We start from the raw sequence: 23192 nt of genomic DNA, 5'->3' as shown, positions 1-23192 counted from the left end.
GACTATTTGCTATCATGCAAATTCTTCTCAAGACCTCTCATTTTCCAAATGACCCATGACCCCTTTTTATACTACTCTATTGGAAAACCAACGGCCAAGATTAATTCAAACCAACGGCTGAGATTAAGACAACTCAATAACCAATTACTAATTTTGGCTATGAGGTATCACCTAAAAAGAGCCACTATTAAATAACAATTGTTTTTATCCTAACAATACTTGTTTGACAAAAACAACCATTTTCTAATTCTAGGTCAGGACAAACAGCTGTCCAAAACTACCCATAACTAATGCTGTTATTTTTGGGTAAGGACGAACAGCTGTCCAAGCTACCCATAATTAACACTCCCTCTTAGCGAGGAAGTTGTTCTGCACGACACCCATCTTATCTCTAAAGAAGATGAATTTTGCCTTCCCCAATGCCTTTGTTAGAATGTCTGCTACCTGCTCCTCTATAGGTATGTACTGTAGCTGAACAATCCCCCTCTGTACACAATCCCTGATGAAGTGATACCTGATGTCTATATGTTTCGATCTATCGTGAAACACTGGATTCTCAGTCAACTTGATGCAACTCTGATTGTCGCAGTGTATCACCGTAGTCTCAACCTTCTGACCAAACAAGGCTACTAGCAACTTCCGAAGCCATATAGCTTCACATGTCGCCATGCTGGCTGCTATGTATTCTGCTTCTGATGAACTCAAGGCCACAGATTTTTGCTTCCTGCTGAACCAAGAAACAACTCCTGATCCCAAGCTGAAACAACATCCTGAAGTACTCCTTTTGTCCGTTGTACTGCCTGCCCAATCTGCATCAGTATAGCCTATCAACTTGATACCTTCACCTCGAACATATCTGATCCCGTACTCAACTGTACCATGAAGATAACGCAACACACGCTTAGCCGCCATCCAATGCACTCTCTTTGGCTCTACCATGAACTGACTAAGAGAGTTTACTGCAAAGGCTATATCTGGCCTGGTGTTGACCAAATACATGAGCGAACCAATTAGTTGCCTGTATAGGGTGGGATCAACATCCTTTTCCTTGGATGTATCTACCTTCCTCCAATTAGTGATCATGGGTGTAGACATGGCTTTGCAATCTTCCATCTCGAATCTCTTCAAGATTTCAATGCAATATTTCCCTTGACCAAGGAAAATCTCTCCATCAGTCTGCCACACCTCCATGCCTAGAAAGTAGTGCATAAGTCCCAAATTCTTCATCTCAAACTCTTCTGCAAGGTCCCTCTTGCAATCCTCTATGAGCCCTAGCGCACCAGTAAGAAACAAGTCATCCACATATAGAACAAGAATGAGAACCTCACCCCCAACCACCAAGTAGTAGAGGTTCGCATCAACCTCACTCTTCACAAAGCCCATTTCTTGCAAGTATGTATCAATGCGCTCATACCACGCTCTGGGAGCCTGCTTGAGTCCGTATAAGGCTTTCTTTAATCTGCACACATGGGTCTCTTTGTTGTGTGCTACAAAGCCTTTTGGTTGTTCTATGTATACCTCCTCCTTCAATTCTCCATTAAGGAATGTTGTCTTGACATCCATTTGATGGATCTGCCATCCCATTTGTGTTGCAAATGAGATTACAGCTCGTATAGAAGTATACCTGGCCACAGGAGCAAATGTCTCCTCATAGTCTATTCCCTCCTTCTAAGAGAACCCCTTGGCCACAAACCTCGCCTTATATTTCTCGATGCTACCATCTGCACCATGCTTTATCTTGAAGATCCAACGCGATCCAACTACTGCTCTATCAGTTGGTCTAGGCACTACCTCCCATACATCATTCTGCATTATTGAGTTATATTCCTCAACCATAGCATCTCGCCATACCTGATGCTTTGCAACTTCCTAATAGCTGGAAGGTTCACTATCTACCAATTGGCTAACTAATGCCACATAGTCATTGAACTTGGCTGGTTGTCTCCTCTATCTTGTACTCTTCCTAGGAGCTCCCACAGACTCCTGAGTATCCCTTTGTATGTCTTGAACCTCATGGTTCCTACTGCCAACTGTAGAGGATGAAATATCAACCTCTATATCATCTAGATGCATATCTTGCTGCACCAGTTGCTCAATACTCTGTGAATCTTCACTACCTGAGTCTATGCTTATACTAGTAACTGTACTTGAGCTTTGTTGTCCTTGACTTGGACTTGGAGCTTTCGTTGGCTGCTCACTCCGATCATCTGCTGGCAAATCTCTGGATCTTCTAAACGCCTTGTCCTCCATGAACTTGACATCGCGTCTGACAATAATTCTTCTGGTCCCTGGAATGAACATCCTATATGCCTTTGAAGTTTCACTATACCCAACAAAGTACCCCTTCTCTGCAGTTTGATCTAACTTGGTACGTGTGTCTCCAGGAATAAGGCAATATGCCAAACTCCCAAATATCCTGAAGTGACCAACATCTGGCTTCTTCCCCGTGAAAGCCTCCTCTGGTGTCATTTTCCCTAGTACCTTGTGTGGAACCCTATTCTGAATGTAGACTGTTGTACTACACGCTTCTGCCCATAAGTAGCAGGGCATGTCCTGGTCATGTAGCATAGCCCTTGCTACCTCCGAAATAGAACGGTTCTTCCTCTTAGCAACTCCATTCTGCTGTGGATTGTAAGGAACAGTCCACTCTCTTGATTCCTTCTCTGGTATAGAAATCCTGGAAGTCATTTCCTTTGTACTCGCCTCCATTGTTTGACCGAAGAACCTTTATCTTCCTTCCTGTTGAGTTCTCCACAAGAGCCTTGAACTCTTGGAAGCGACTGAAAACCTCATCCTTGGTCTTCAAGAAGTATATCCAGGTCTTCCTGGAGAAATCATCAATAAAGGTAACATAATACTCATATCCTCTAAGAGACTTTGTCGACATTGGTCCACATACATCTGAATGTACTAGATCAAGAACACCCGTAGATCTGGTGTCACTCCTTGGAAAAGATGCTTTCGCAAACTTTCCCAACACACATCCCTTACATACATCATCATGCTCTGTGCTCACCTCTGGAACACCTGTCACCGTCTCACGAAGCAATCTAAGTGCTCCATGATGAATATGGCCCATCCTCCTATGCCATAGCTCTCCAAGATCTCTAAGGTTACTGCTGCTCATGAGTGCCTTAGGAGTATCAAACTGTAACCTATAAAGGCGACCACTCCTAACTCCAATAGATACAGGTGATTTCCAATCTTTATGCTTAATCAAAACATGCATCCCTCTAAAGAGAACGTTATACCCTTTATCTTGAAGGACAGATACAGAAACCAAATTCATACCTAAGCCTGGCACATGCAACACATCATGAAGAGGAATTACCTTTCCATTCTCCCTCTGAAGCTGAACAGTCCCTTTCCCAACTGAGTTGAGCTTGGACAAGTTCCCCATAGAGATTTGGATTCTGGTGTTCTCCTCCTTGTAGCTGGAGAAGTACTCTCGAACTCCTGTCATATGAAATGACGCCCCACTGTCTATATACCAGACACTCTATGAAGTTGAGCTAATCATACAGGCTATGAGTGCAAACTCATCCTCCAATCTACTAGAGAGCTCCTCTGCACTTGCTGAAGCTGCCACTTGGTTCTTTCCCTTCTTATCTTTCTTCCTTTGTGGGCAATCGCTGACATAGTGGCCAAACTCGTGACAACCAAAGCACTTGACCTTAGATAGGTCCTTCTTCTTCTTTTCAATTTGTGAATTTGCTCATTTGCTAGATCCCTTCTTTGTTTTCCCCTTTCCCGCTAGGGCAACATTTTCTTGTTCTACCTCACTTTTCTGACTCTTATTGTTGGCTCCATTGACAAGGCTTAGTCTAAGCTCCTCCTGAGTGAAATCACTCCAAAGTCGATCCCAACTTGGTAAGGTGTCTCATCCATTAATAACTTGAACAAAGACATCCCACTGCTTAGAAAACCCATTTAGGGCTATTCTTACTAGCTCGTCTTCATTTGGCTTATCTCCAACAGCTGCTAACTCGTCCTTGACAAGTCTAAGCCTGGTGAGGTAACTTGTAACATCTTCTCCTTTGTTCATCCAGGTATTCCTCAATTTTTCTCTGAGAATCAGCTTCCGGTTAGTGGTAGCATTCTGGTACAGATTCATAATGGCGTCCCATATCTTCTTTGCTGTATCTAACTCTGCGATATGTGGAACAACATGGTCCTTGACACCATCAAGGATTATCCTCCTCGCCTTGGCATCATCCTTCTTGTATGCTGCAAGTTGTACTGGATCTGTAGGTACAGCTACAGTACTAGTAACATATTCCTTGATACCATTCTCTTCTAGCAATAAAGAAATTTTGGCTTTCCAGACACCAAAATTTGAGGCACCATCCAATCTGTCCTGATCTCTCAAACCTGCTGAGGCCATCTCAAAGAAATAAAGGAAAACAATAACTCGAAAGAGGTCAAACTCAAATTTCTTTCCTTTGCTTAGGGTAAACCTTTTCTACCCTCAACAAAGCTCTGATACCATGTAGAAATTCTATTGCAGTCACTGATTATTAATCTCCTATCTCATAAAAATTATTTAACTGCTGAAAATAAATTTACAGTTGAATATCAAAAAATAACACAACTGCAACTTCACTAAAAATACGGAAAGAAATAAGCAACACAAGGACACAATATTTTTGGACAATCGTCCCTGGAAAAACCCCTAAGGGAAAACCAGTTCTATAGATGGAAAATATATTAATCTTCAGCAATATAAGAATTACAAAAGAATTCCTTGCCTCTTACTGGCAGAACTCCTACAAACTCCTAATATCTCCTGCTGATATCCTCCACTGCTATATCAACGCTATCACTGCGCCTCTTGCAAGACTATTTGCTATCATGCAAATTCTTCTCAAGACTTCTCATTTTCCAAATGACCCATGACCCCTTTTTATACTACTCTATTGGAAAACCAACAGCCAAGATTAATTCAAACCAACGGCTGAGATTAAGACAACTCAATAACCAATTACTAATTTTGGCTATGAGGTGTCACCTAAAAAGAGCCACTATTAAATAACAATTGTTTTTATCCTAACAATACTTGTTTGACAAAAACAACCATTTTCTAATTCTAGGTCAGGACGAACAGCTGTCCAAAACTACCCATAACTAATGTTGTTATTTCTGGGTAAGGACGAACAACTGTCCAAGCTACCCATAATTAACATTGCTGTGGATATTCCTCGAGAAAGATCGTAGTTCATCCATGTCATCTGTATGGATATCTAACCTTACAAAGGAATATGGTATACCATGCTCTTGGAGAAATGGATCCTTTAAGAGCTCCCTTGGAGGAAACCTCCTAGAGATTGTGACTAAACATTTCTCCCACAAACCATCTCACTTCAGGATCCTTCAGCCTGTACAAACATGCTAGTTTCTTCTCCTTGGGATCAATTGAAGAGCTAAAATTCAATCCCAAAATCCTTGCATAATTGGGAAAATCTGTAAGGTTAAAAGTCAGTTTTCAGGGTGATGGATGTTTCATTCAATACATTATTATGATTTCTATCCACGTGAATTGGAACGTATTGTGCTCTTCAGCAATTGCGAATCCAACAATGGCAAATGTATTCAAATATATTTCATCTAGGGAAAACTCAAAAGAGGTTACATTCTTATTGATTGGAGCTGGATCACAGTGAATAAGGTGAGTGCTTCCAAATGACACGTCCCAAATGCATAGATTTTGTCCAATTTGTTGTATTCTTTATAATACAACTCAAAAGCCATGAATTTCGTACTTTTTGTGAAAAAATTATCAAAGTTAAGATTATTATCCTAACTAAGCACTTTAATATATAGGCCCCTTAAGCAAAAGAACAAAATAAGATATTGATGAAGAATTCCTTAAAAGAGAGGTTATCAATTGTCCATAATGGAATTTACAAATTCATACCTGTGCATATGATTCCTTAAGCAAAAGATTAAACAAGGGTGTTCTACTCTTTAATGAGTATTTTCTATAATGTTGTGAGTAAAATGGGATTTGTGAAGGATTGCAAGCAGACCTAGGTGTCCAATCTTAGCTTCACTCTACTTTTCATGGATAAATATGTTATCACACTTCAAATATCTATGTATAATGGGAGGGTCGTAGCTGTGCAAGTACAAGTGCCTCTCAAGATCTACCAAGACCAAATTCTTGTATTCTCAATGTCCACTCGTTAATTCTTCTTTCTAAATTTGGATGCCAACAAAATATGATAAAATAAAAATCTTGTCATTGTAAGTTCATCTAAAGCGAAATTATTTACTCTCATCACCTAGAAATGAACATCTCTATTATGAAATTGATATTCATGCTCTATGTATCCATCCATGAAGAATAAAATTTGATATGTTCTTGTGACTGAGACTGTTGAGAAAACAGACTTCTAAATAGAGCCTTTTCAATGTTGGCATATTTGTCATTGATGTCATGGCTTCTCACATACTGGTTTCTATCTGCACATCAAGACAAGATCAGATCAAAATAGTGTCTTACTTATTAGACTCAAGAATGAATCATTATGCTTATTACCTGTCATATCCCTGTGTAGACAGCGGGATCATGAAAGGCATGACTCTATACGATTTATACACATGTATATTTTCCAAATTTACATATAATAAAAATTATGTTGACTAACCATAACTCTAAACCACGACCCTAACCATTATCCTAACCCTAACAATAATCTTAAGCACAACCCTAAGCTTAACCCAACCATGATGTAAATCCTAAAGTCAAATAGGCGTCTCGATGCTAACTCTAACCGAAATTAAACCCTAGATAAATTGTAATACTAACCCTAATCCTAACTCTAACCATAATCAAGATGTAAATCCTAACGCTAACACTAACCATAATTATAACCTTAAACCTAACCATAACCCAAGCCCTCAAATTAACCCTAGTCCTAAACCCTATCCCAAACCATAACCCTAACCCTAACCATAATCCTAACAATAACCCTAAATATTTTGTAAGTCCTATCCATAATGCTTACCCTAAACCTAACCCTAACCATAATGTAAACACTAACATTAATCCTAACACTAACCCTTAACCCTAACTCTAACCCTACCCATGATGTAAACCATAACCCTAGCTATAATACTAACATTAACCCTAACCCTAACACGAACCATGATGTAAACCATAACCTTTACCATAGTCCTAACCAGAACTCTAAACCATTACCCTTATCATAACCCCAACCCTAACCTAACCTAATCATAACCCTAAACCCTAAACCTAAAAATGGGGAATGGCTCTACAACCCTTAGGATGCACCAATCATAATTGAAACCTAACCACAACATAACCCTAAACCTACCTACAACCCTATAATTAAACCTTAGCTACAACTTGAACCCTAATTTAACCATAATTGAACCCTAGCCCTAAACTTAACCCTATCCCTGATTAAACTCTAAATCTTATCTAACCCCAACCATAATCTACACCAAACCAAGATCCTAATTGAACTCTAATCCTTATTTCCTAACCCTAATGTAATTGAATCATAATCCTCATTTAATTCTAATCCTAACCCTAACTATAATTAGACCCTTACCATAATTAAACTCTAATTATCTATAATGCTAACTCTAGAAGTGACGCCCATAGAATAGTAGGGCGAATCGAATCAGCAACTCTAGTTAGTTCACCTACTATCTCGAAGCGCCGCTATAATGACGTGCTAGAATCGAGCTATAGTTGGGTGGGTGGGAAGCCCTTCAAATAGTAGGGTTGTCTTGAAGTTGGTGAGGGATCAGCCTTAAACTTGATCCCTCTAATTGAATACGAACCCTAACTTAACCCTAAACTTAATTTTAACCATAAAATTGAACCCTACCTACAACTTGAACCTTAATTGAACCCTAAATCTAATTTGAAACCAACCCTAATTGAATTTCAATCCTAATTTAACTCCAATCCTAATGCGATTGAATAATTACCCTAATTCTAAGCCTAATTGAACGTTAATATTACCCCTACCAATAATTAAAACCTTGCCATAATCAAACCCTAACCTTGACAATATCCCTAATCTAGACAACCCTAATTGAACCTTTATTCTAACATAACCATAACCTTAATTAAACCTTAAACACAACCTTAAAATCAAGCTTTATTATATAATCCTAACCATCGTGCCATGCTTTATCCTCAAACTCTAACCCTATTTTAATCCAAATACTAACTCTAACCCTAATTAAACCCTAAATGAATTGTAATACTAACCCTACTCTTGATTGAACACTAGCCCTAACCCTAATACTAATTCTAATTCAACCCCAAACCTTACCCCAAGCATTCTCCTAGAATAGTAACGCTAATTGTTGTGTAATGTTCACCCTAAACCTTATATGACCATGATTGAAACCTAACCATAACCTAACCCTAAACTTAACTCTAACCCTAATCCTAATTGAAATTTAATACTACTTTAACCCTAACACTAATGTAATTAAATTATAACGTTGATTAAACTATAGCCCTAAAATAACCTTAACCCTAAATCCAACCTAACCTTGATACTGTCCCTAATCTTTATGTTAACGTAATCCATAGCCCTAATTAAAACTTCATCCTAACCTTGAAAGCATACTTTATTATAGAGCCCTAACCTTAACACCAGGGTTTATCCTTAAACCTTGACCCTTTTTAATCATAACACTAACCCTAAACCTAATAAGACCCTAATTTAATTGTGATATTAACCCTACTCTTAATTGAACCCTAGCCCTAGCTCTAATACTAATTCTAATTGAACCTCAATCATTACCCCAACCATTCTTCTAGAATAATAACCTTAATCGTAGCCTGACCTTAACCCTAACCCTAACAATGATGTAAACCTTAGCCTTGAACATAATAGTAACCTTAACCCTAACCCTAGCCATAATCCTAACAGTAATCCTAAATCCTAACCCTAAACATAATTCTAAACCTAAACCAAACCCTAACCTTGATGTGAACCCTAATCATAGCCCTAACAATGATGTAAACCTTAACTCTAACCATAATACTAACCTTAACCCTAACCCTATTCGTAACCATAATACTGGCCATTAAATAATGTTTTATAAGTGCTATCATTTAATAAAGTCTAATATATATCTTACATTTTAATAAATGCTTTAATCTTGCAATACATATATATTTATTAAAAAAAGTCTAAATGGATATATAAATTTTCATACATCTCTACATAATAATATAATAATAATATAATTCAATTCAAGAAAAAGATACTATATAATTATATGTTGCATTTATTTTATGTTTTTCATGTCACGTCGTGTGACTGCCACTAGCATATATACCTTAAATTTTAATTTAATCTATATAAAATACGCCAAGAGATATCCTTCTCGAGGCGCCTATTTGACTTTAGGATGTAAAATTGATTAAAAATAGGCGCCTCGAGAAGGATATCTCTCAACGTATTTTATATAGATTAAATTAAAATTTAAGGTATATATGCTAGTTATAGAAGACTGCCATGAACTGAATCATGAAGCTTAGACTTGCAGACATATAATTTGTTTTTCTGGGAATACAGTGTGATGCATTACATTATTATATTGGCTTCTACAGAATCTTACACTATAGATCGCTCAAGTCATGCTGATTGCTTTCATAAGGAATGCCTTCTACGTAAATATAACAAGTACAGATTCTAAAAATATAATATATGCAAACTAGTCTAATATAAAAATCAAAAACATATTTTGATCAGATTCACTGTGAGTTCCAGATCTAATTGACAACAATTAACTCCACCTCCCGGATTTGACTCATCAACTTTTCTTCCAGTTCAACAAAACATACACAACAATTCAAAGTTCTAAATTCTGGCAAAGTTTCTGTGTGTATACAGTAACATTAATCCAAGTATTCTAAAGCTTTGAGTTGCACAAAGAAAGTTGTCTAAAGTGGGGGTTCCAGATTGAATTGACAACAATATTTGGCTCATCAACTTTTCTTCCAGTTCAACAAAAAAACATGCACAACAATTCAAAGCTCTAAATTCTCTTAAGAACAAAGGCAAGATTTTCAACTGTAGAATAACATAAATCCAAGTATTTAAAAGCTTTGAGCTGAACATTTGAACACAAAGCTGCCCAACAGTTCCAAATCTAATTGACAACTATTAACTCCACCTCTCTGATTTCCAGTTCAACAGAACATACACAACAATTCAAAGCAATAAATTCTCCTCGAGCAAAAGGCAAAGTTCAACAGAATATACACAACAATTCAAAGCAATAAATTCTCCTAGAGCAAAAGGCAAAGTTTCCAACTTTACACAGTAACACAAATCCAAGTATTTTAAAGTTTTGAGTTGCATAAAATTTGAAGGCAAAGCTTTCAACACTTTACAATGCCTTAAACACGGGTGTTCTAAAGCTGTGAGGTCTCCAAAGCTTACAGGTAAAGCTTGCAACTTTTCACAAGAACTTAAATTCAAATATTTCAACGATGTGAGACGCCCAAAGTTTTCAGGTAAAGTTTCCAAGCTTTTACACCCACTTAAACTCGAATCAGTTACAGCTGTGAATTGTTCAAGGTTTGAAGGAAAAGCTTCTAAGGTACAGCAACCTTTTAAATTCAAATGCGTTAAGGCTCTGAACTGACTGAAACCCGATGGCAATGCTTTCAGTGCCCATAAATCGGATAAATACTACTGCTCAAGTTTATAAAAGATTCTGTTAGGTGATTCAAAGACTTGGATTTACTAATACTCAGTAAACTTAATGCAGGCAGACCGCAAATTTGGTGAGGCAGCTCCCCCATTTTAGTGAAATCATCTATGCATGTAACCTATCAAATCCCTCTGGTAACTTGCACAGCTTCCTATATCCTGAAAAATGTAACTTCACCAATTGACAACATTGAAGAGCTTCTTCGATCTCTAAAAATTCGGATACCATATCATCAGATTGTTTCATGACCTTTGTTGCTAATAAACTTGAAGGAAGCTGCATGTAGATTTCAATTGTCAGAAGACGGTTACTAAACTATCAAAATATATGAATAATGTCCACCTTTTACGGAGAAAGGGCCATGGAACACTGTCAATTTATCAAGTACCTCTAACTTCACTAGTAACTGAGTAATGCAACTTTCGATGTGAAGAAAGCTTAAGTTTTCAAATTTCTCACTGCTTGCCCCACTCAGTATTACTTCCTCTCCCAAGGCATGAACTCCTAATAATTCTGCTATTAAATTCGATTGTTCTTCCTTAAGTGGGTGTTTAGACGTGTTGTTACAAAGCCACATTCCTTTGATTTCACCGAGCTTCTGCAAAATTATTAAGAACAGTTAGAGAAAATAGTGTTAATACTGCCAAATGGTTGGATTATGTAATTGGGAAGGATGCATATACATACCCCGAGGTCTACTGCTTCACGAAAATATTTAAAACATGTGATTCTATTGGCTTTTCCCAACCTTTGCCCCATTGCGGCGATGATTTCCGGAACAATTAACTCCTCCCCCTTGAAACACATGGTGCTGGAGTCGTCGTGCTGAGCAGTTGATGTAATCAATCCTGTCTCAAGAAGGGATGTAGCTGCATCTGCTCCCACAATATACATCACATCTCGAAGTTTCCAATTGCTCGAGAAGAAGCAGCATATGTCGAGAAAGGCTTCCTGACTGTATTGTTCCAAATCATTACACAATATTTAAAAAGACGATCACTCAGCTGCTCTGCTTTGATTTCGTCTCCCTTTTCCAATGCGTTCAATAAGCGATCACATCTTGTAGCTACATCTTTGTTTATCTGTAATTGATCACAAACAATGTTGCGAGCTAATGGTACACTGCTGCAGATACTTAGGATTCTCTCTAAATATTCATTCCCTATGTTGCTACATTCATCAGGGTTTCTGAACAAAAGTTTAGATGCATCTTTTTCATCTAGAGGCCTGAGACAATAGTCTTTCTGCACCAGGGGGTGTTGAAGAAACTTACATGTTGCTGCTAACATTCCGGTTGTCACATGACCTTGAAGCATTATCAATAAAAAGGAAAATAGGTTTATTCTTTTCACATTTAAAAGCACGCATCAGCTCTGCTTTACCTTCTTCCCAATTATTTAAGATCCTACTGTTATAAGATGGGAAACACTCTGAGAATTTGCTGCTGTAAGCTCTTAAAGCAATTCTGCTCTAGAAATATATATATACTGCTGTAATTATAGTCATCAATATTCATTTTGGCAACCACAGCTTTTGCAACTATTGTCTTGCCCATGCCCCCAAATCCATAAATAGCTACGCCCAGCAATGAGTTCTTTTGGGCTTCCAGCAAATCCAGCACTTCTTTCACTGTCTTCTCTATCCCAACTGTCAAAAAAGGGGAAAAAGCTTATTAGGATAAATTTTACATGTAAATTGAAATACAAATAGAAGCCTAAATCAAGCGCTAGAAAATTTTATCAATCTACAAGCAGCATTTACAACTCTTATCTGAGAAACTTGTAGCTCGAAAGAAAACTAAACTTTGTGGACTTCATGGATCTGTACCAGTCAGTTGTAATATTTTAATATTGGAACTCTTTATTCAATTTTTTGCACCCACTTGAAGTGTTATTAGTTATCATTTGTTTGTAATTTGGCAATTTGTAATTATCTGTAAGTTGTCATGCTAGTTGTTAAATGGTACTTGATAACTTCAAAAAGTGCATAAAAGTTGATGAATCAGAAAGAGCATGAGAGGATAAGATCACCAATAAGACAGATAAGGCTTTAATTAATAGAAGATTCTAATTCAGAGAAAAAATTTATAGGATTTTGCTCCTGTTATGTATGCTTGGAAGCTAATTTTCTATAGATTTGATCTTGTATACACCTCTATGTCTTTAACGATTAAGTTAGGATGTTGAGTAAGAAGAGTTAAAGATAAATTTGATCGCAAAAAAAATGAAGAGACCCACATCTCTACGCTGGAGAATATGTAGAATTTTTTTAAGGAAGGAAAGTAAGAGGTAAAACCGCAAAGGTTTGATTACCACTGCTCATTTGTAGCAAAGAGGGTAAATTTGAGTTGAGTCTTTTTTCTTTTGTTATAGGACATATAAACTAAACGTAGAATTTTTTAAAAAGAAAGTAAGAGGTAAAACCGCAGAGGTTTGATTACCATTGCTCATTTGTAGCAAAGAGGGCAAATTTGAGTTGAGTATTTTTAATTGTGTTGTAGGACATGTAATGTAAACTTTTGAAAGCAATTGAATGCAAAGTGTCTTGTTTTGAATGTTTGTAAGTGTATTAGTTTCGTTATTTGAAATGTTGATAAGTTTATATCATTCATTGTTGTTAAATGGGATGATATGCATTCTATATTAATCAACAGAAAGATTGTAAAGCTTTTGAGAACTTTTCTTAAAGATTCTCTCCATCACATTGTAGATGGCGTTATTGCTTGTTCTGAATCAGTGAAGTAGATTCAAGCAATCATACTTTATCTATAAGATTTGGTTCCTTGGCATACATATCTAGCCCAGCTCCTACAGGCTACATATATGTTTGCAAGGCCTAGTATTACTTCTAAGTTATCATAAGTAAGTTATCATGACTAATGAGAATTTTGTTTGTCTTTGCACATGTTGCTTTCTCCTGAAATTGACTCTATAACCTAGATTGGATAAAGGCACCAACGTACTTACCTGTTTCTCTCTCTCATCACAAGCAAAATCATAAATACATATTACAAACCAGTTCATATTGAAAGTAGAAATATTGTTCATAATAGCTTTCCAAGCCCAACATACTCATGAAAATGTATCATTAGAGAGCTTGAATCTAAGACTACATTAATGGGCTTGACTTCGCTATCCCGCTTTTATAAAAGTGCATACAATGTTTGTATAGAAAAGCATAATAAATGATTTGTTGCTAATTCTTATAAAAAATTGTAATAAATGATTTGTTCAGTCTCTTTAAAGCAGAGTTACATGACTCACAGGGTCTGGCCCAGACTTGGCGAGTCCCGAGGCTAGAGGACCCTAGACTCAAACTTGGCCGAGTCTGGCCGGGTCTGCACAGACTCACTGAGTCCCAAGCCCAGGACTCTGCTGCCCAGCAAGGTTAAAAAAAGCCAAAAAAAATTATAGTTTATAGTTTATAGTCTTGATGGATATCACGAACAATATTTCAAAAAGAAAAAAGAAAATGTTTATAGTTTCTTACTACACGGTGCGATCCCTACTCCTAGCTAGTTTTCTTTAACTTCTTAATTTGTAATCAGTGGGTCAACAAGATTCCATGTAGTACTCACACACTGCCTTCCAACAGCTAACATAGCTGACCTCCAATCTTTATCACCTAATAAAGCAATTCTTTTTGGTTTTACGAACAAATTAAGATCTGCACTGCTCATTTGTCTGCAACATTCTTCATTTCCAGGGACATTCCTTCTAACATGGTATTGGATACTAACTGCATCATGAACTGCTTGCACAATGATTTCTTCACCTGTGGAAACGCTTAAACCACTACCAGGAATGAACCACACATGGTTTCCAGTGATTGCACCATGGTAAACCACCTATTTAAGGAATCTAAGATTAGTTCATCTAGTTAAACAACTAATTCTTTCTACCCGGATTCATATACAACACACTGGAAAATAACAAAGTGATATGTGTAAATTTAAATAAACAAAACATGCTCGTGCAATGACCATACATTCTACATGTAATTGAGATGATAACGAGTTCTCTAGTTACAATGCTCCTCTCAGCCTTAGACTTCTAGGCCTGTAGTTACAATGCTCCTTTGAAGTCTAAGGCTCAAAGGAGCATTGTAACTTTAAAGATTAAAATAGAATGTATTGGCTCCTCTGAGCCTTAGACTTCTAGGCTCTAGCTTTTATGTTGATATATGTTTTGAACTTTTGATGCCATGGATTTTATATTCCATGAAGTTTGTAGATATTTGACACTATTTATATTTATAATGTGTTATTTAGTTTAGCTTATTTCCTCCAGCTCAAGCCTAAAATCTGCGTTTATACTTATACGATGAATGTAAACTTGTGCATGTGTTCAAAGTAGTTTCTATTTGATTAGATTATTGTGTCTTTGAGGTTTATTTATTAAAAAATGCATGAAAGAAGTTTAAAATCATTAAAAATCTTTGAATTTCTTGGGTTTTTCAATTTGCCGAGTCCAAGACGAGTCCGAGGCTTGTAACTATGCTTTAAAGCAAACATGAAATTTAAACAAATAAAATATACTACACTAATACGAATTTTCTTACAATTAAGAAACTCATTCATATATTATTGTGTTTACCCTTTAGATCCCTTATAAATAAATAATAATAAATCCTAAAATCTAATCCAAAAAATACTAATGCATTTATATTGACCTGCATGATGTGGATAGACTAGCTTTTTTGGAGGAACATATCTGACTCTATGTGCATCAATGTTTGTGGCAACAGTCAATATAAGATCTTCAACAAGCTCATTTATGTCTCTCTGAATACTACTCAAATCTGCATTGTCAACCGAAGCCATTATAGTCCTCTAACACCCGCAAAAGAATTAGTTATAAAGATTATAGATTCATCTTGAAGTATACATTTATTTTAAACATATAACCAATTTGTGTATAACACAACCAATAGAATATGGGACTGAAATCATACAACTATAGGATGGAAGTCATATAATATTGTTCTAACCTCAAAAATATCTGAGAATCTAACTGAGGGTATCAAGTTATTGATCCTGTAACAATCAATTTGATGGCTTTATTGAATTTTCCTTCAGGGATCTTGTCTTTCAACATTTTTGACATGCTTGGCAAGATTGATCATACTTCTTAAAAGATTGAAACATTCAATTTGATTGTCTATCCCCTTTTCAAATGTAGACAACAAGTAAGAATCAACATTTGAGAATGAGACCGTCCAAATGTCTGAGGAGGATGTAGTAGTCTCTCAACTCACAAACATCCCAGAGGGGATCCATGACTAGATTAGGCTATTCAATGACATCAAAGTTGAAAATGACATTGATGCATTAATCTCTCAGATAGAGAAACTACTCTGAAAGAAAATGATATTTATAACTCTCATCATTTAAAAACTTGAAATGATCTTTTATTTCTCTTTTCTCACAAGAATAATCGGATCTTTAACCTTTATTTATCTTTAACTTTTGCCATCCATGCAAACAAATAACCCAATTGACCCTAGCACAAGTTCTCGGCAAACAGAAGAAGAAAGATTGGGGATGTCTATTTGCTAAGAACTTGTGCCAAGGTCAACTGAGTTATTTGTTTGCATGGAGTGCAAAAAAAAAAGGTTAAAGATCCGATTATTCTTGTAATAAAAGAGAAATAAAAAATCATTTCAATTTTATAAATGCAGGAAATTATAAATACCATTTTCTTTCGGAGTAGTTTCTCGATCTAAGAGATTAATGCATCAATGTCATTTTCAACTTTGATGTCATTGAAGATCCTAATCCAATCATGGATCCTCTTTGCAATATATGTGGGCTAAAAGACTACTACATACTCCTCAAACGTTCGGCCGGCCTCATTCTCAAATGTTAATTCTAAAAGTGACATGTCAATGAAGTCCTCCTGCCCCAACTCCTTTTCTTCATCAAGTGTACCCACACATGGTAGGCAATTGCCCATGGTAAATAAAAAGATGAGTAATGTTGCAACTCAAGAAAAAAGACCAATCCTGGAACAGTTCTGATCTAGGAAGATACAAACCTGCAATAGAGTATGTTAGAATAAGGCATAATGAAAAAAATGTATCAAAAAGCATTGCAGCAAAGGCAGAAAATATTGAGGAGCTCAAAGTAGAGAATTTTGTTCAAAACAAAGTCACTTAAATTAGATTAATGAAGTAAATCTGTGCATGTGCTTATTATGGGGAGGAGAGGAGTTATTAACTTGAGAAACGCAACTAGACCCATTAAATGAATTTGTTTCCTAAGGAAAATATATCATTAAAATCAATAATCTCATAGAAGAGATGTTTTCAGGTCTATCTTTAATTTTTTTTTCCTTTATACAAAAATAGAAATAAAAAATCAGCAGGTAATTCAATTATAACTGAATCTGGTTGAATAAGTTGCAAGTGGTCAAAGATAGCAGCAAGATGCCTTGCAGAATAGACATCCAAATAAAAAAAGTGCTATTCACGTCTGAGCAAGAAACTTACCAAAACTAGAGGAATGGAAGATAACAATCTATCAAAGTCGCTGTCATCCAGACCCTCCCCTAAAGAAAGGAATCCTGCTGCTAATGAGAATAGCCCTGGATGGGAAAATAATGAAAATGAGAGTGAAACTAACAATATATTCAATCTGCTGCAACTTATTCAATGCATTATGAGAATGATAAGGAGATGGAGAAGGTCTGTCAAGAGGCGATTGCAAGGCTTCCAAAGTATCCAGAGTTTGTTTGACAGTTTAGAGAACGTAATGGATAGATGCCTTTTCCAACCATCTACTTCTCAATTGCATTTAAACTCTGGTGTGCGAAATGATATTCATATTATAGTGCAAAATGCCATTAATTGATATGAGATACATCCATTGAATTTGAAGTAAGCATATCTAAAAATTTATGATAACTAATCTTAATTCTTATAATTCAAACCACTCAAACATTTTAAAACAAGGTACGCCATATATATATATATAGCAAATTATTAACATAAAGATTGAAAACAACAACTCACAAATTAGATCAAATTTTAACTCCCAATATAAAATTGGGAATTCCAAGTCTAATTGATACCAAGTAAACACAAGAACTTGCACATTGCACACCGTGCCAAGCAGAATGGGGTTGTTGGACACCATGAGACCACAAAAACTCAACAAAGTTGTACCTTTGCTTGCATGATTCGAAGAGGACGATTTCTCTATGACATGGATTTTACTGTCAAGGGCAGGAAGAGGGACGATGACACCATTTTCTCGAGATTACAAATAAAAGACAACGAAGGCAACTGTAATATCACTAATAAATAATTTACTTAGTTTGCCATGTCTAAAAGTGTAACCTTATCAGTACAATAAAATGTAATGCTATTAAAAGTTATTCCTTTCATCAAGCTATCCCTAACCCCTATTCTTCAAACCTCCTCTTATGTTTTGCAGGTCGTGTTCGCGACATCTATTTTCCATTTGATGTGTAAGGATAAACAGCCATGTTTGTGGCCAGTGAAATGGTTCCTGAGCTTGACCTTGCCGATCAAGATATTACAAAATTGCAGATATGATTGATGAAATAAGTTTGGATCTGGTACTCAATTGGAAGGCAGGGGTAGCCATAGATGATTATCAGCCATGCATGCACCATTGCCATCGTACCACCAAAACAACTAAAATTGTTGTGGGAGTTGCAGTGATTATTTTTCTACCATTTCACTTGACAGTTCTTTATTGGATTATCTGAGGTTTCACTACTTGGTTGACAAAATGTCTGGAATTTTGCCTTTTGGCAGACAAGTCGAATGTGCAGTTATGCATGGTCACTTCAAGAAGACACTTTTCAGGTTAACGGAACAGGTTTTTCTCCATATTAAACAGAAGCGATTCCCCCAAAATCCAGTGAATCATCAGATGTTCTTCATCATGATTCCCTTGACTGCACTGGCATTGAGGATCCAACTTCACCTGAATCTCTAGTCTGTTTTATTAGAAGAACTTACTGTTATCTTATTCATCAATAGTAAATAAGATTACATACGTCCTACAAATCAGCTAACTACGTTGACAGAAAACTAAAACTATTGCTAGCAAACTATCACTGATTGATAGTTAACTAAAGATCTAACTAAGACTCTTGACATGTTTACTTTTGAGCGTATATTCCAACATCAACACCTCCCAATTCTAACGAATCTCAGTCTTGTCAAGTTTTCTCTGTTAATGGTAGCACAGAGGTTTCAGGTTCAAGCAGATCCATAGAACCGTTAGTAGAGACAACATATGCAGAGGACCGAGACAAAGCTTGTAGGCATGAATTGTTCAAGCAGTCGACTCCTAAAACTAAATGTGGTTGTCTTATTCTGCCCACAAGCAACAATTGCCATCATTAGTTGATCCTCTATCAGATGAAGCTATTGATTCCATCAACAAAGAGATGAGATTTTTGGCAGTAGAACATGAGCGGCAATTAATTAAGGGAACTGTAGAGAAAACATGAAAATGTCATCTTAGAAATCACAAATGGATGGAAAAATAGAAAATCTCTCAGATTTTACAATAATAGGAACAAAATTAGTCCTAGAGTAAATAGTCTGGAATGCAAAATAAGGATGAATTGCCACCAAGAACAATGTGAAGAATACTCTTCAATACAACACACAACAAGTGATTAGAAATTTGGAGTTGCAAAACAACATGAGCCAGATAATGAACGAATAAGATACTCAAGAAGATCCACTCCGAAAGTATCACATAAGACTTCAGTAATCTAATCTAGCAATTCATTTTCTAGAGAAAATAAATTGCATTCTTATCCAGTGCTCATGCGTTCACCTCTGCAAATGCATTCTTCTCTTCATAATGCCAGCCAAGAGAAATTTGGGGACAAATAGAAGGTTAATGAAAATGCAGTGATTTAGTGAAATTGATAGTCAGCGCACGTGAATTCTCGTTCTACGAAAATTGGTAAATTGAAAAGCAACAAGTACAGTACAACATGTAGAGTAGAGAAGCATGACAATACAAAACATTGCTATGGAAGTTCAAGACAAATACCATTAATACCTCGGTCGTATTCCAGGAATTATAGAGAAGGAAAAAGTAGACAGTATAAAACCTTAATGTTTGAAAGTTTTATACATAACATAAATTTATTGTATCAATCCTAAAATGCCTCACCTATTTTCGCCTTTCTAAGTGTTTTATTTAATGTCTAGTCACGGTGTCTATTTTTCTCAAGAGCTTCGAGGAGTTAATTTTCTTCATTTCTAAGGTGCTCTGGGTAGGGCTCTAAAATGTGCAATGTTCAACGCTCATTTTTAGTAATGGACAATAGGCGAACCAGCTTTGACCTAAAAAATATTAGGGGTCAGATATTTTAAGGGCTCGGATATTTCGTCAATATCATCAATACCTCGGTCATATTCCTTAAAAGGCGCGGGATATGCTCCCTGGTCAACACAGAAAATATCTTAAGGTTGAATCAAACATCCATAGCAGCTCATTCAATCACCAAGCGGATTGTGCATATGTTTTGGAGAAAATAGCGATCTGAATTGAGGCACTACAAATGGCCGATTTAATTGCAGGTGTTAAGAATTCTCCCAATTGCAACTCATGCCTTTCCAGAACATGATAAATGAGGCTGGCAAGAGTTATCTTGTTATCAGGTCCTCTGTGATTATTAAAAACATGATAGGATGGAAACACTTCTTCCATAAGGGGGTCACAGACTCACACAGATTAATGAGTGCCACGAAAATAAACTAACAAGGAAAGGAAACCAAAGACTTTAATGCCGTAGAGGCGAACGAGATAGAAAACGGAATTCCGCATTTCTAAAATTTATTACTAACCTTAAGTAAAAAGCATTATACATAACATAAATTTATTGTATCATTCCTAAAATTCCTTTAACCTCTTTTTGCCTTATAATGTGTTTTATTTAATGTCTAGTCTTGGAGTCTATTTTCCTCGACAGCTTCGAGGGTTAGAGATCTAAGGGCTCTAATGAACACAATGTTCAACGCTCCATTTTGAGCAATAAATGATAGGAGAACCAGCCTTGACCTAAAAGTATAGAGAGGTCAGATATTTTAAATCTTAAGGTTTCGTTGAAAACGAAATTTACCAATAGCTGTGAAACACCTTTAAACCCTAACTACATGAAAGCATATGCTACAGACCTGGAAAATTATCAGATACCCGTAATAAAATGTATTTCACAGTCTACCCCTTAAATTGCAAGAGAAGCATACAGATGTGGAAAATGAAAATAAAATTTGGTCACATAGAGCTTACCCGCAGCCAACTAGATGGTTATACAAAATAGCTAGAATTCACAACTGGTAACAGGTCTTCAATCCTCTGATTTCTCATGGCCAAAAGACAAGGATTACCGTCCTACCAGAGGTCACTGTTGCCTTAAGCCAAATGCGGATTGCTTCAGAAGATTATGCCCCAGCATTGCAAGGCCCTGCGTATAAAAGGGGGTGCCAGAATTTAGAATTTAAATTTTTGAAAATGCGTTTCCTTATATGAGATGGACAGCCTGATTAAAACGATCAAAGGTACACAATACGAGTCTATTTTGGCTCCAAAAGTGACTTGTCGTACCAACGACATGCATTGACATACATGTTCGAGACATGCATACTATGTCAATTTGGCGCAGTCGTCGGACCCACAAAAAATGATGTGGATTTGTCTTGGATTCGCCTGTTTCAAACGTCGGGGTCCACACGAAACTACGTGGACATGTCGGAGGATAGCGGATCCTAGGCTGCAGCTCACGGCGGTGTGTTGTGCATAACATGCACATTAAAAGCCATGAAAAACAAACAACCGGCGGCAAGTGTAGATGACCACGTTCGAACGTCAAAACAGCGGGAAAAAGAGGGCGCAAGCTTCCAAAACACGGTGGCTCCCTCCAAAACCTCTCATACGTGTTAGTGACAGGTGGTTTAGTCCTTAGTCAATCGCAGTCGTTCATTGAAAAATCAATGATGTAGAACGCGCCACTAACACGTGTGTTAGACAAACCGTACTACGTGTCCCTGTACCGTTTCAGCAGAATACCGAATACCGCGCACCATTTTCTGTCTCATGTGGAAAAAATCGCAGTTGTTCATTGAAAAATCGATGATGTACAGCGCGCCACTAACACGCGTGTTAGGTAAACCGTACTATGCGTCCCTGTACCTCCATTTCAAAATATTTCGCGCCATATTTTGTCTCATGTGGAAAAAAGGAGGAATAATGGGACTAATGCACGATTAAAGCAAGTGTCCTCATTGTTGAAGTCTTCTTCTAGTTTTGAAGGGAAAGAAGGGTTTGAAGAAGGAGGCAGAAAGTTATTTTTGAAGGGCAACCTGCGTTGTTGAAGGAGGCAGCGAGTTATTATTGAAGGGCAGCGTGCGTTGTTGAAGGAGGCTTCATTTTTTAAGGTTGTCAGGTATGTGAACAAGTCATTTTTTTCTGGTTGTATATAATGGGTTTCAATTCTTTGTTTTCGTTTTTTATTTTGCTTTATATGCAGTGGGAAAATTTTCCTGTTTTGCTTTAGTGGGAAATTATTCTTGTTTTGCTTTGGTGGGAAATTATTTGCGTTAGGGTTAGATATCGAGTGGGACGTGTGTTCGCTGGCTCCAAAAAGTCGTGGTAAAACGCGCGACAAAAACACGTGTTAGTCTCGTTGTACTGTCGTTTTGGAGTCAGAATAGACGCGTCTGCCGCATTAGGGTTAGAATTGGTGGTTGATTGGTGTTAGGTTGCCCGCATCTATTTGGTCTATCATTTCTAAGTGAAGCTATTCGGACTTTCTTTTCGCTACAACCTTCACATTTGGCGACATTTCCACTATTGTGCTTTTCGGTATAAGTCTTACCGATAGCCTCATTGGTTATCGGCAAGACAATTTTATGCTTTTGCCACTTATGTTCACTATACCGATGAGCCTTATCAGTATATGTTTCTTCAATATAACCGTTGTTGACTTCTTAATTTAATCGGCGAGAGTGATGTCGATAGGTCCAACCTTGTATTTCCATGCATTGTTATTGGTATATGATGTGTCGATCAACAGCTAGTATTTGTTGCATGTTTTTATCGAGGTTACATATCCCGATAGTGTAACTTTCCATTATTTGTAATTTTTACTTCCATAATTAAGCAGGAACTTCTTCCATCCATAAGGGGGCGCCTTTTCTCATTATGCTTCCTGAGATGCGCACTCGTCTATTATGGCTCCAAAACCACAGTAAGGATTTACTAGAATAGCCGCACGCGTGTTAGTTGCGCAATAGCCGCGGCCATGTGGACTCTATCGTACGGATTGACTAACACGCGTGTTAGTCCTTCCACGATTAACGATTATATGAACCCAATTAGGTTGACAAGCTCGTAGATCTAAGATCTAATACCACTCATTCTAAGACAACAATATACGTAAAATATATAGCATAACACTAATATTCAAATTACCTTCAAA

At 36.9% G+C, this 23192-nt stretch overlaps 1 protein-coding gene across 5 annotated transcripts; it reads right to left on the bottom strand.

The window, feature by feature from the left end:
• Positions 1–10259: 10259 nt before the first annotated feature.
• LOC131043390 (uncharacterized) lies at positions 10260–21266 on the bottom strand. Of its 5 annotated transcripts, XM_059218127.1 has the most exons (6): positions 21005–21266; positions 17206–17300; positions 15388–15516; positions 11404–12363; positions 11105–11314; positions 10260–10992 (listed from the first exon to the last, which is right to left on the bottom strand). In XM_059218127.1, exons 4-6 carry the CDS (start codon positions 11608–11610, stop codon positions 10822–10824), a joined length of 588 nt encoding a protein of 195 aa, XP_059074110.1. In that variant the 5' UTR covers positions 11611–12363; positions 15388–15516; positions 17206–17300; positions 21005–21266; the 3' UTR covers positions 10260–10821. The 5 variants fall into 5 exon arrangements, with proteins under 5 accessions (XP_059074110.1, XP_059074109.1, XP_057832565.2 ...); XM_059218126.1 differs by lacking the exon at positions 15388–15516; XM_057976582.2 differs by lacking the exon at positions 17206–17300.
• Between the last annotated feature and the right edge of the window lie 1926 nt (positions 21267–23192).

The sequence above is a fragment of the Cryptomeria japonica genome, chromosome 3 (genome assembly GCF_030272615.1).
Source record: "Cryptomeria japonica chromosome 3, Sugi_1.0, whole genome shotgun sequence".
Classification (NCBI taxonomy): domain Eukaryota; kingdom Viridiplantae; phylum Streptophyta; class Pinopsida; order Cupressales; family Cupressaceae; genus Cryptomeria; species Cryptomeria japonica.
The sequence above is the reverse complement of the archived record's forward strand: the minus strand, read 5'-3'. Positions and strand labels throughout refer to the sequence as shown.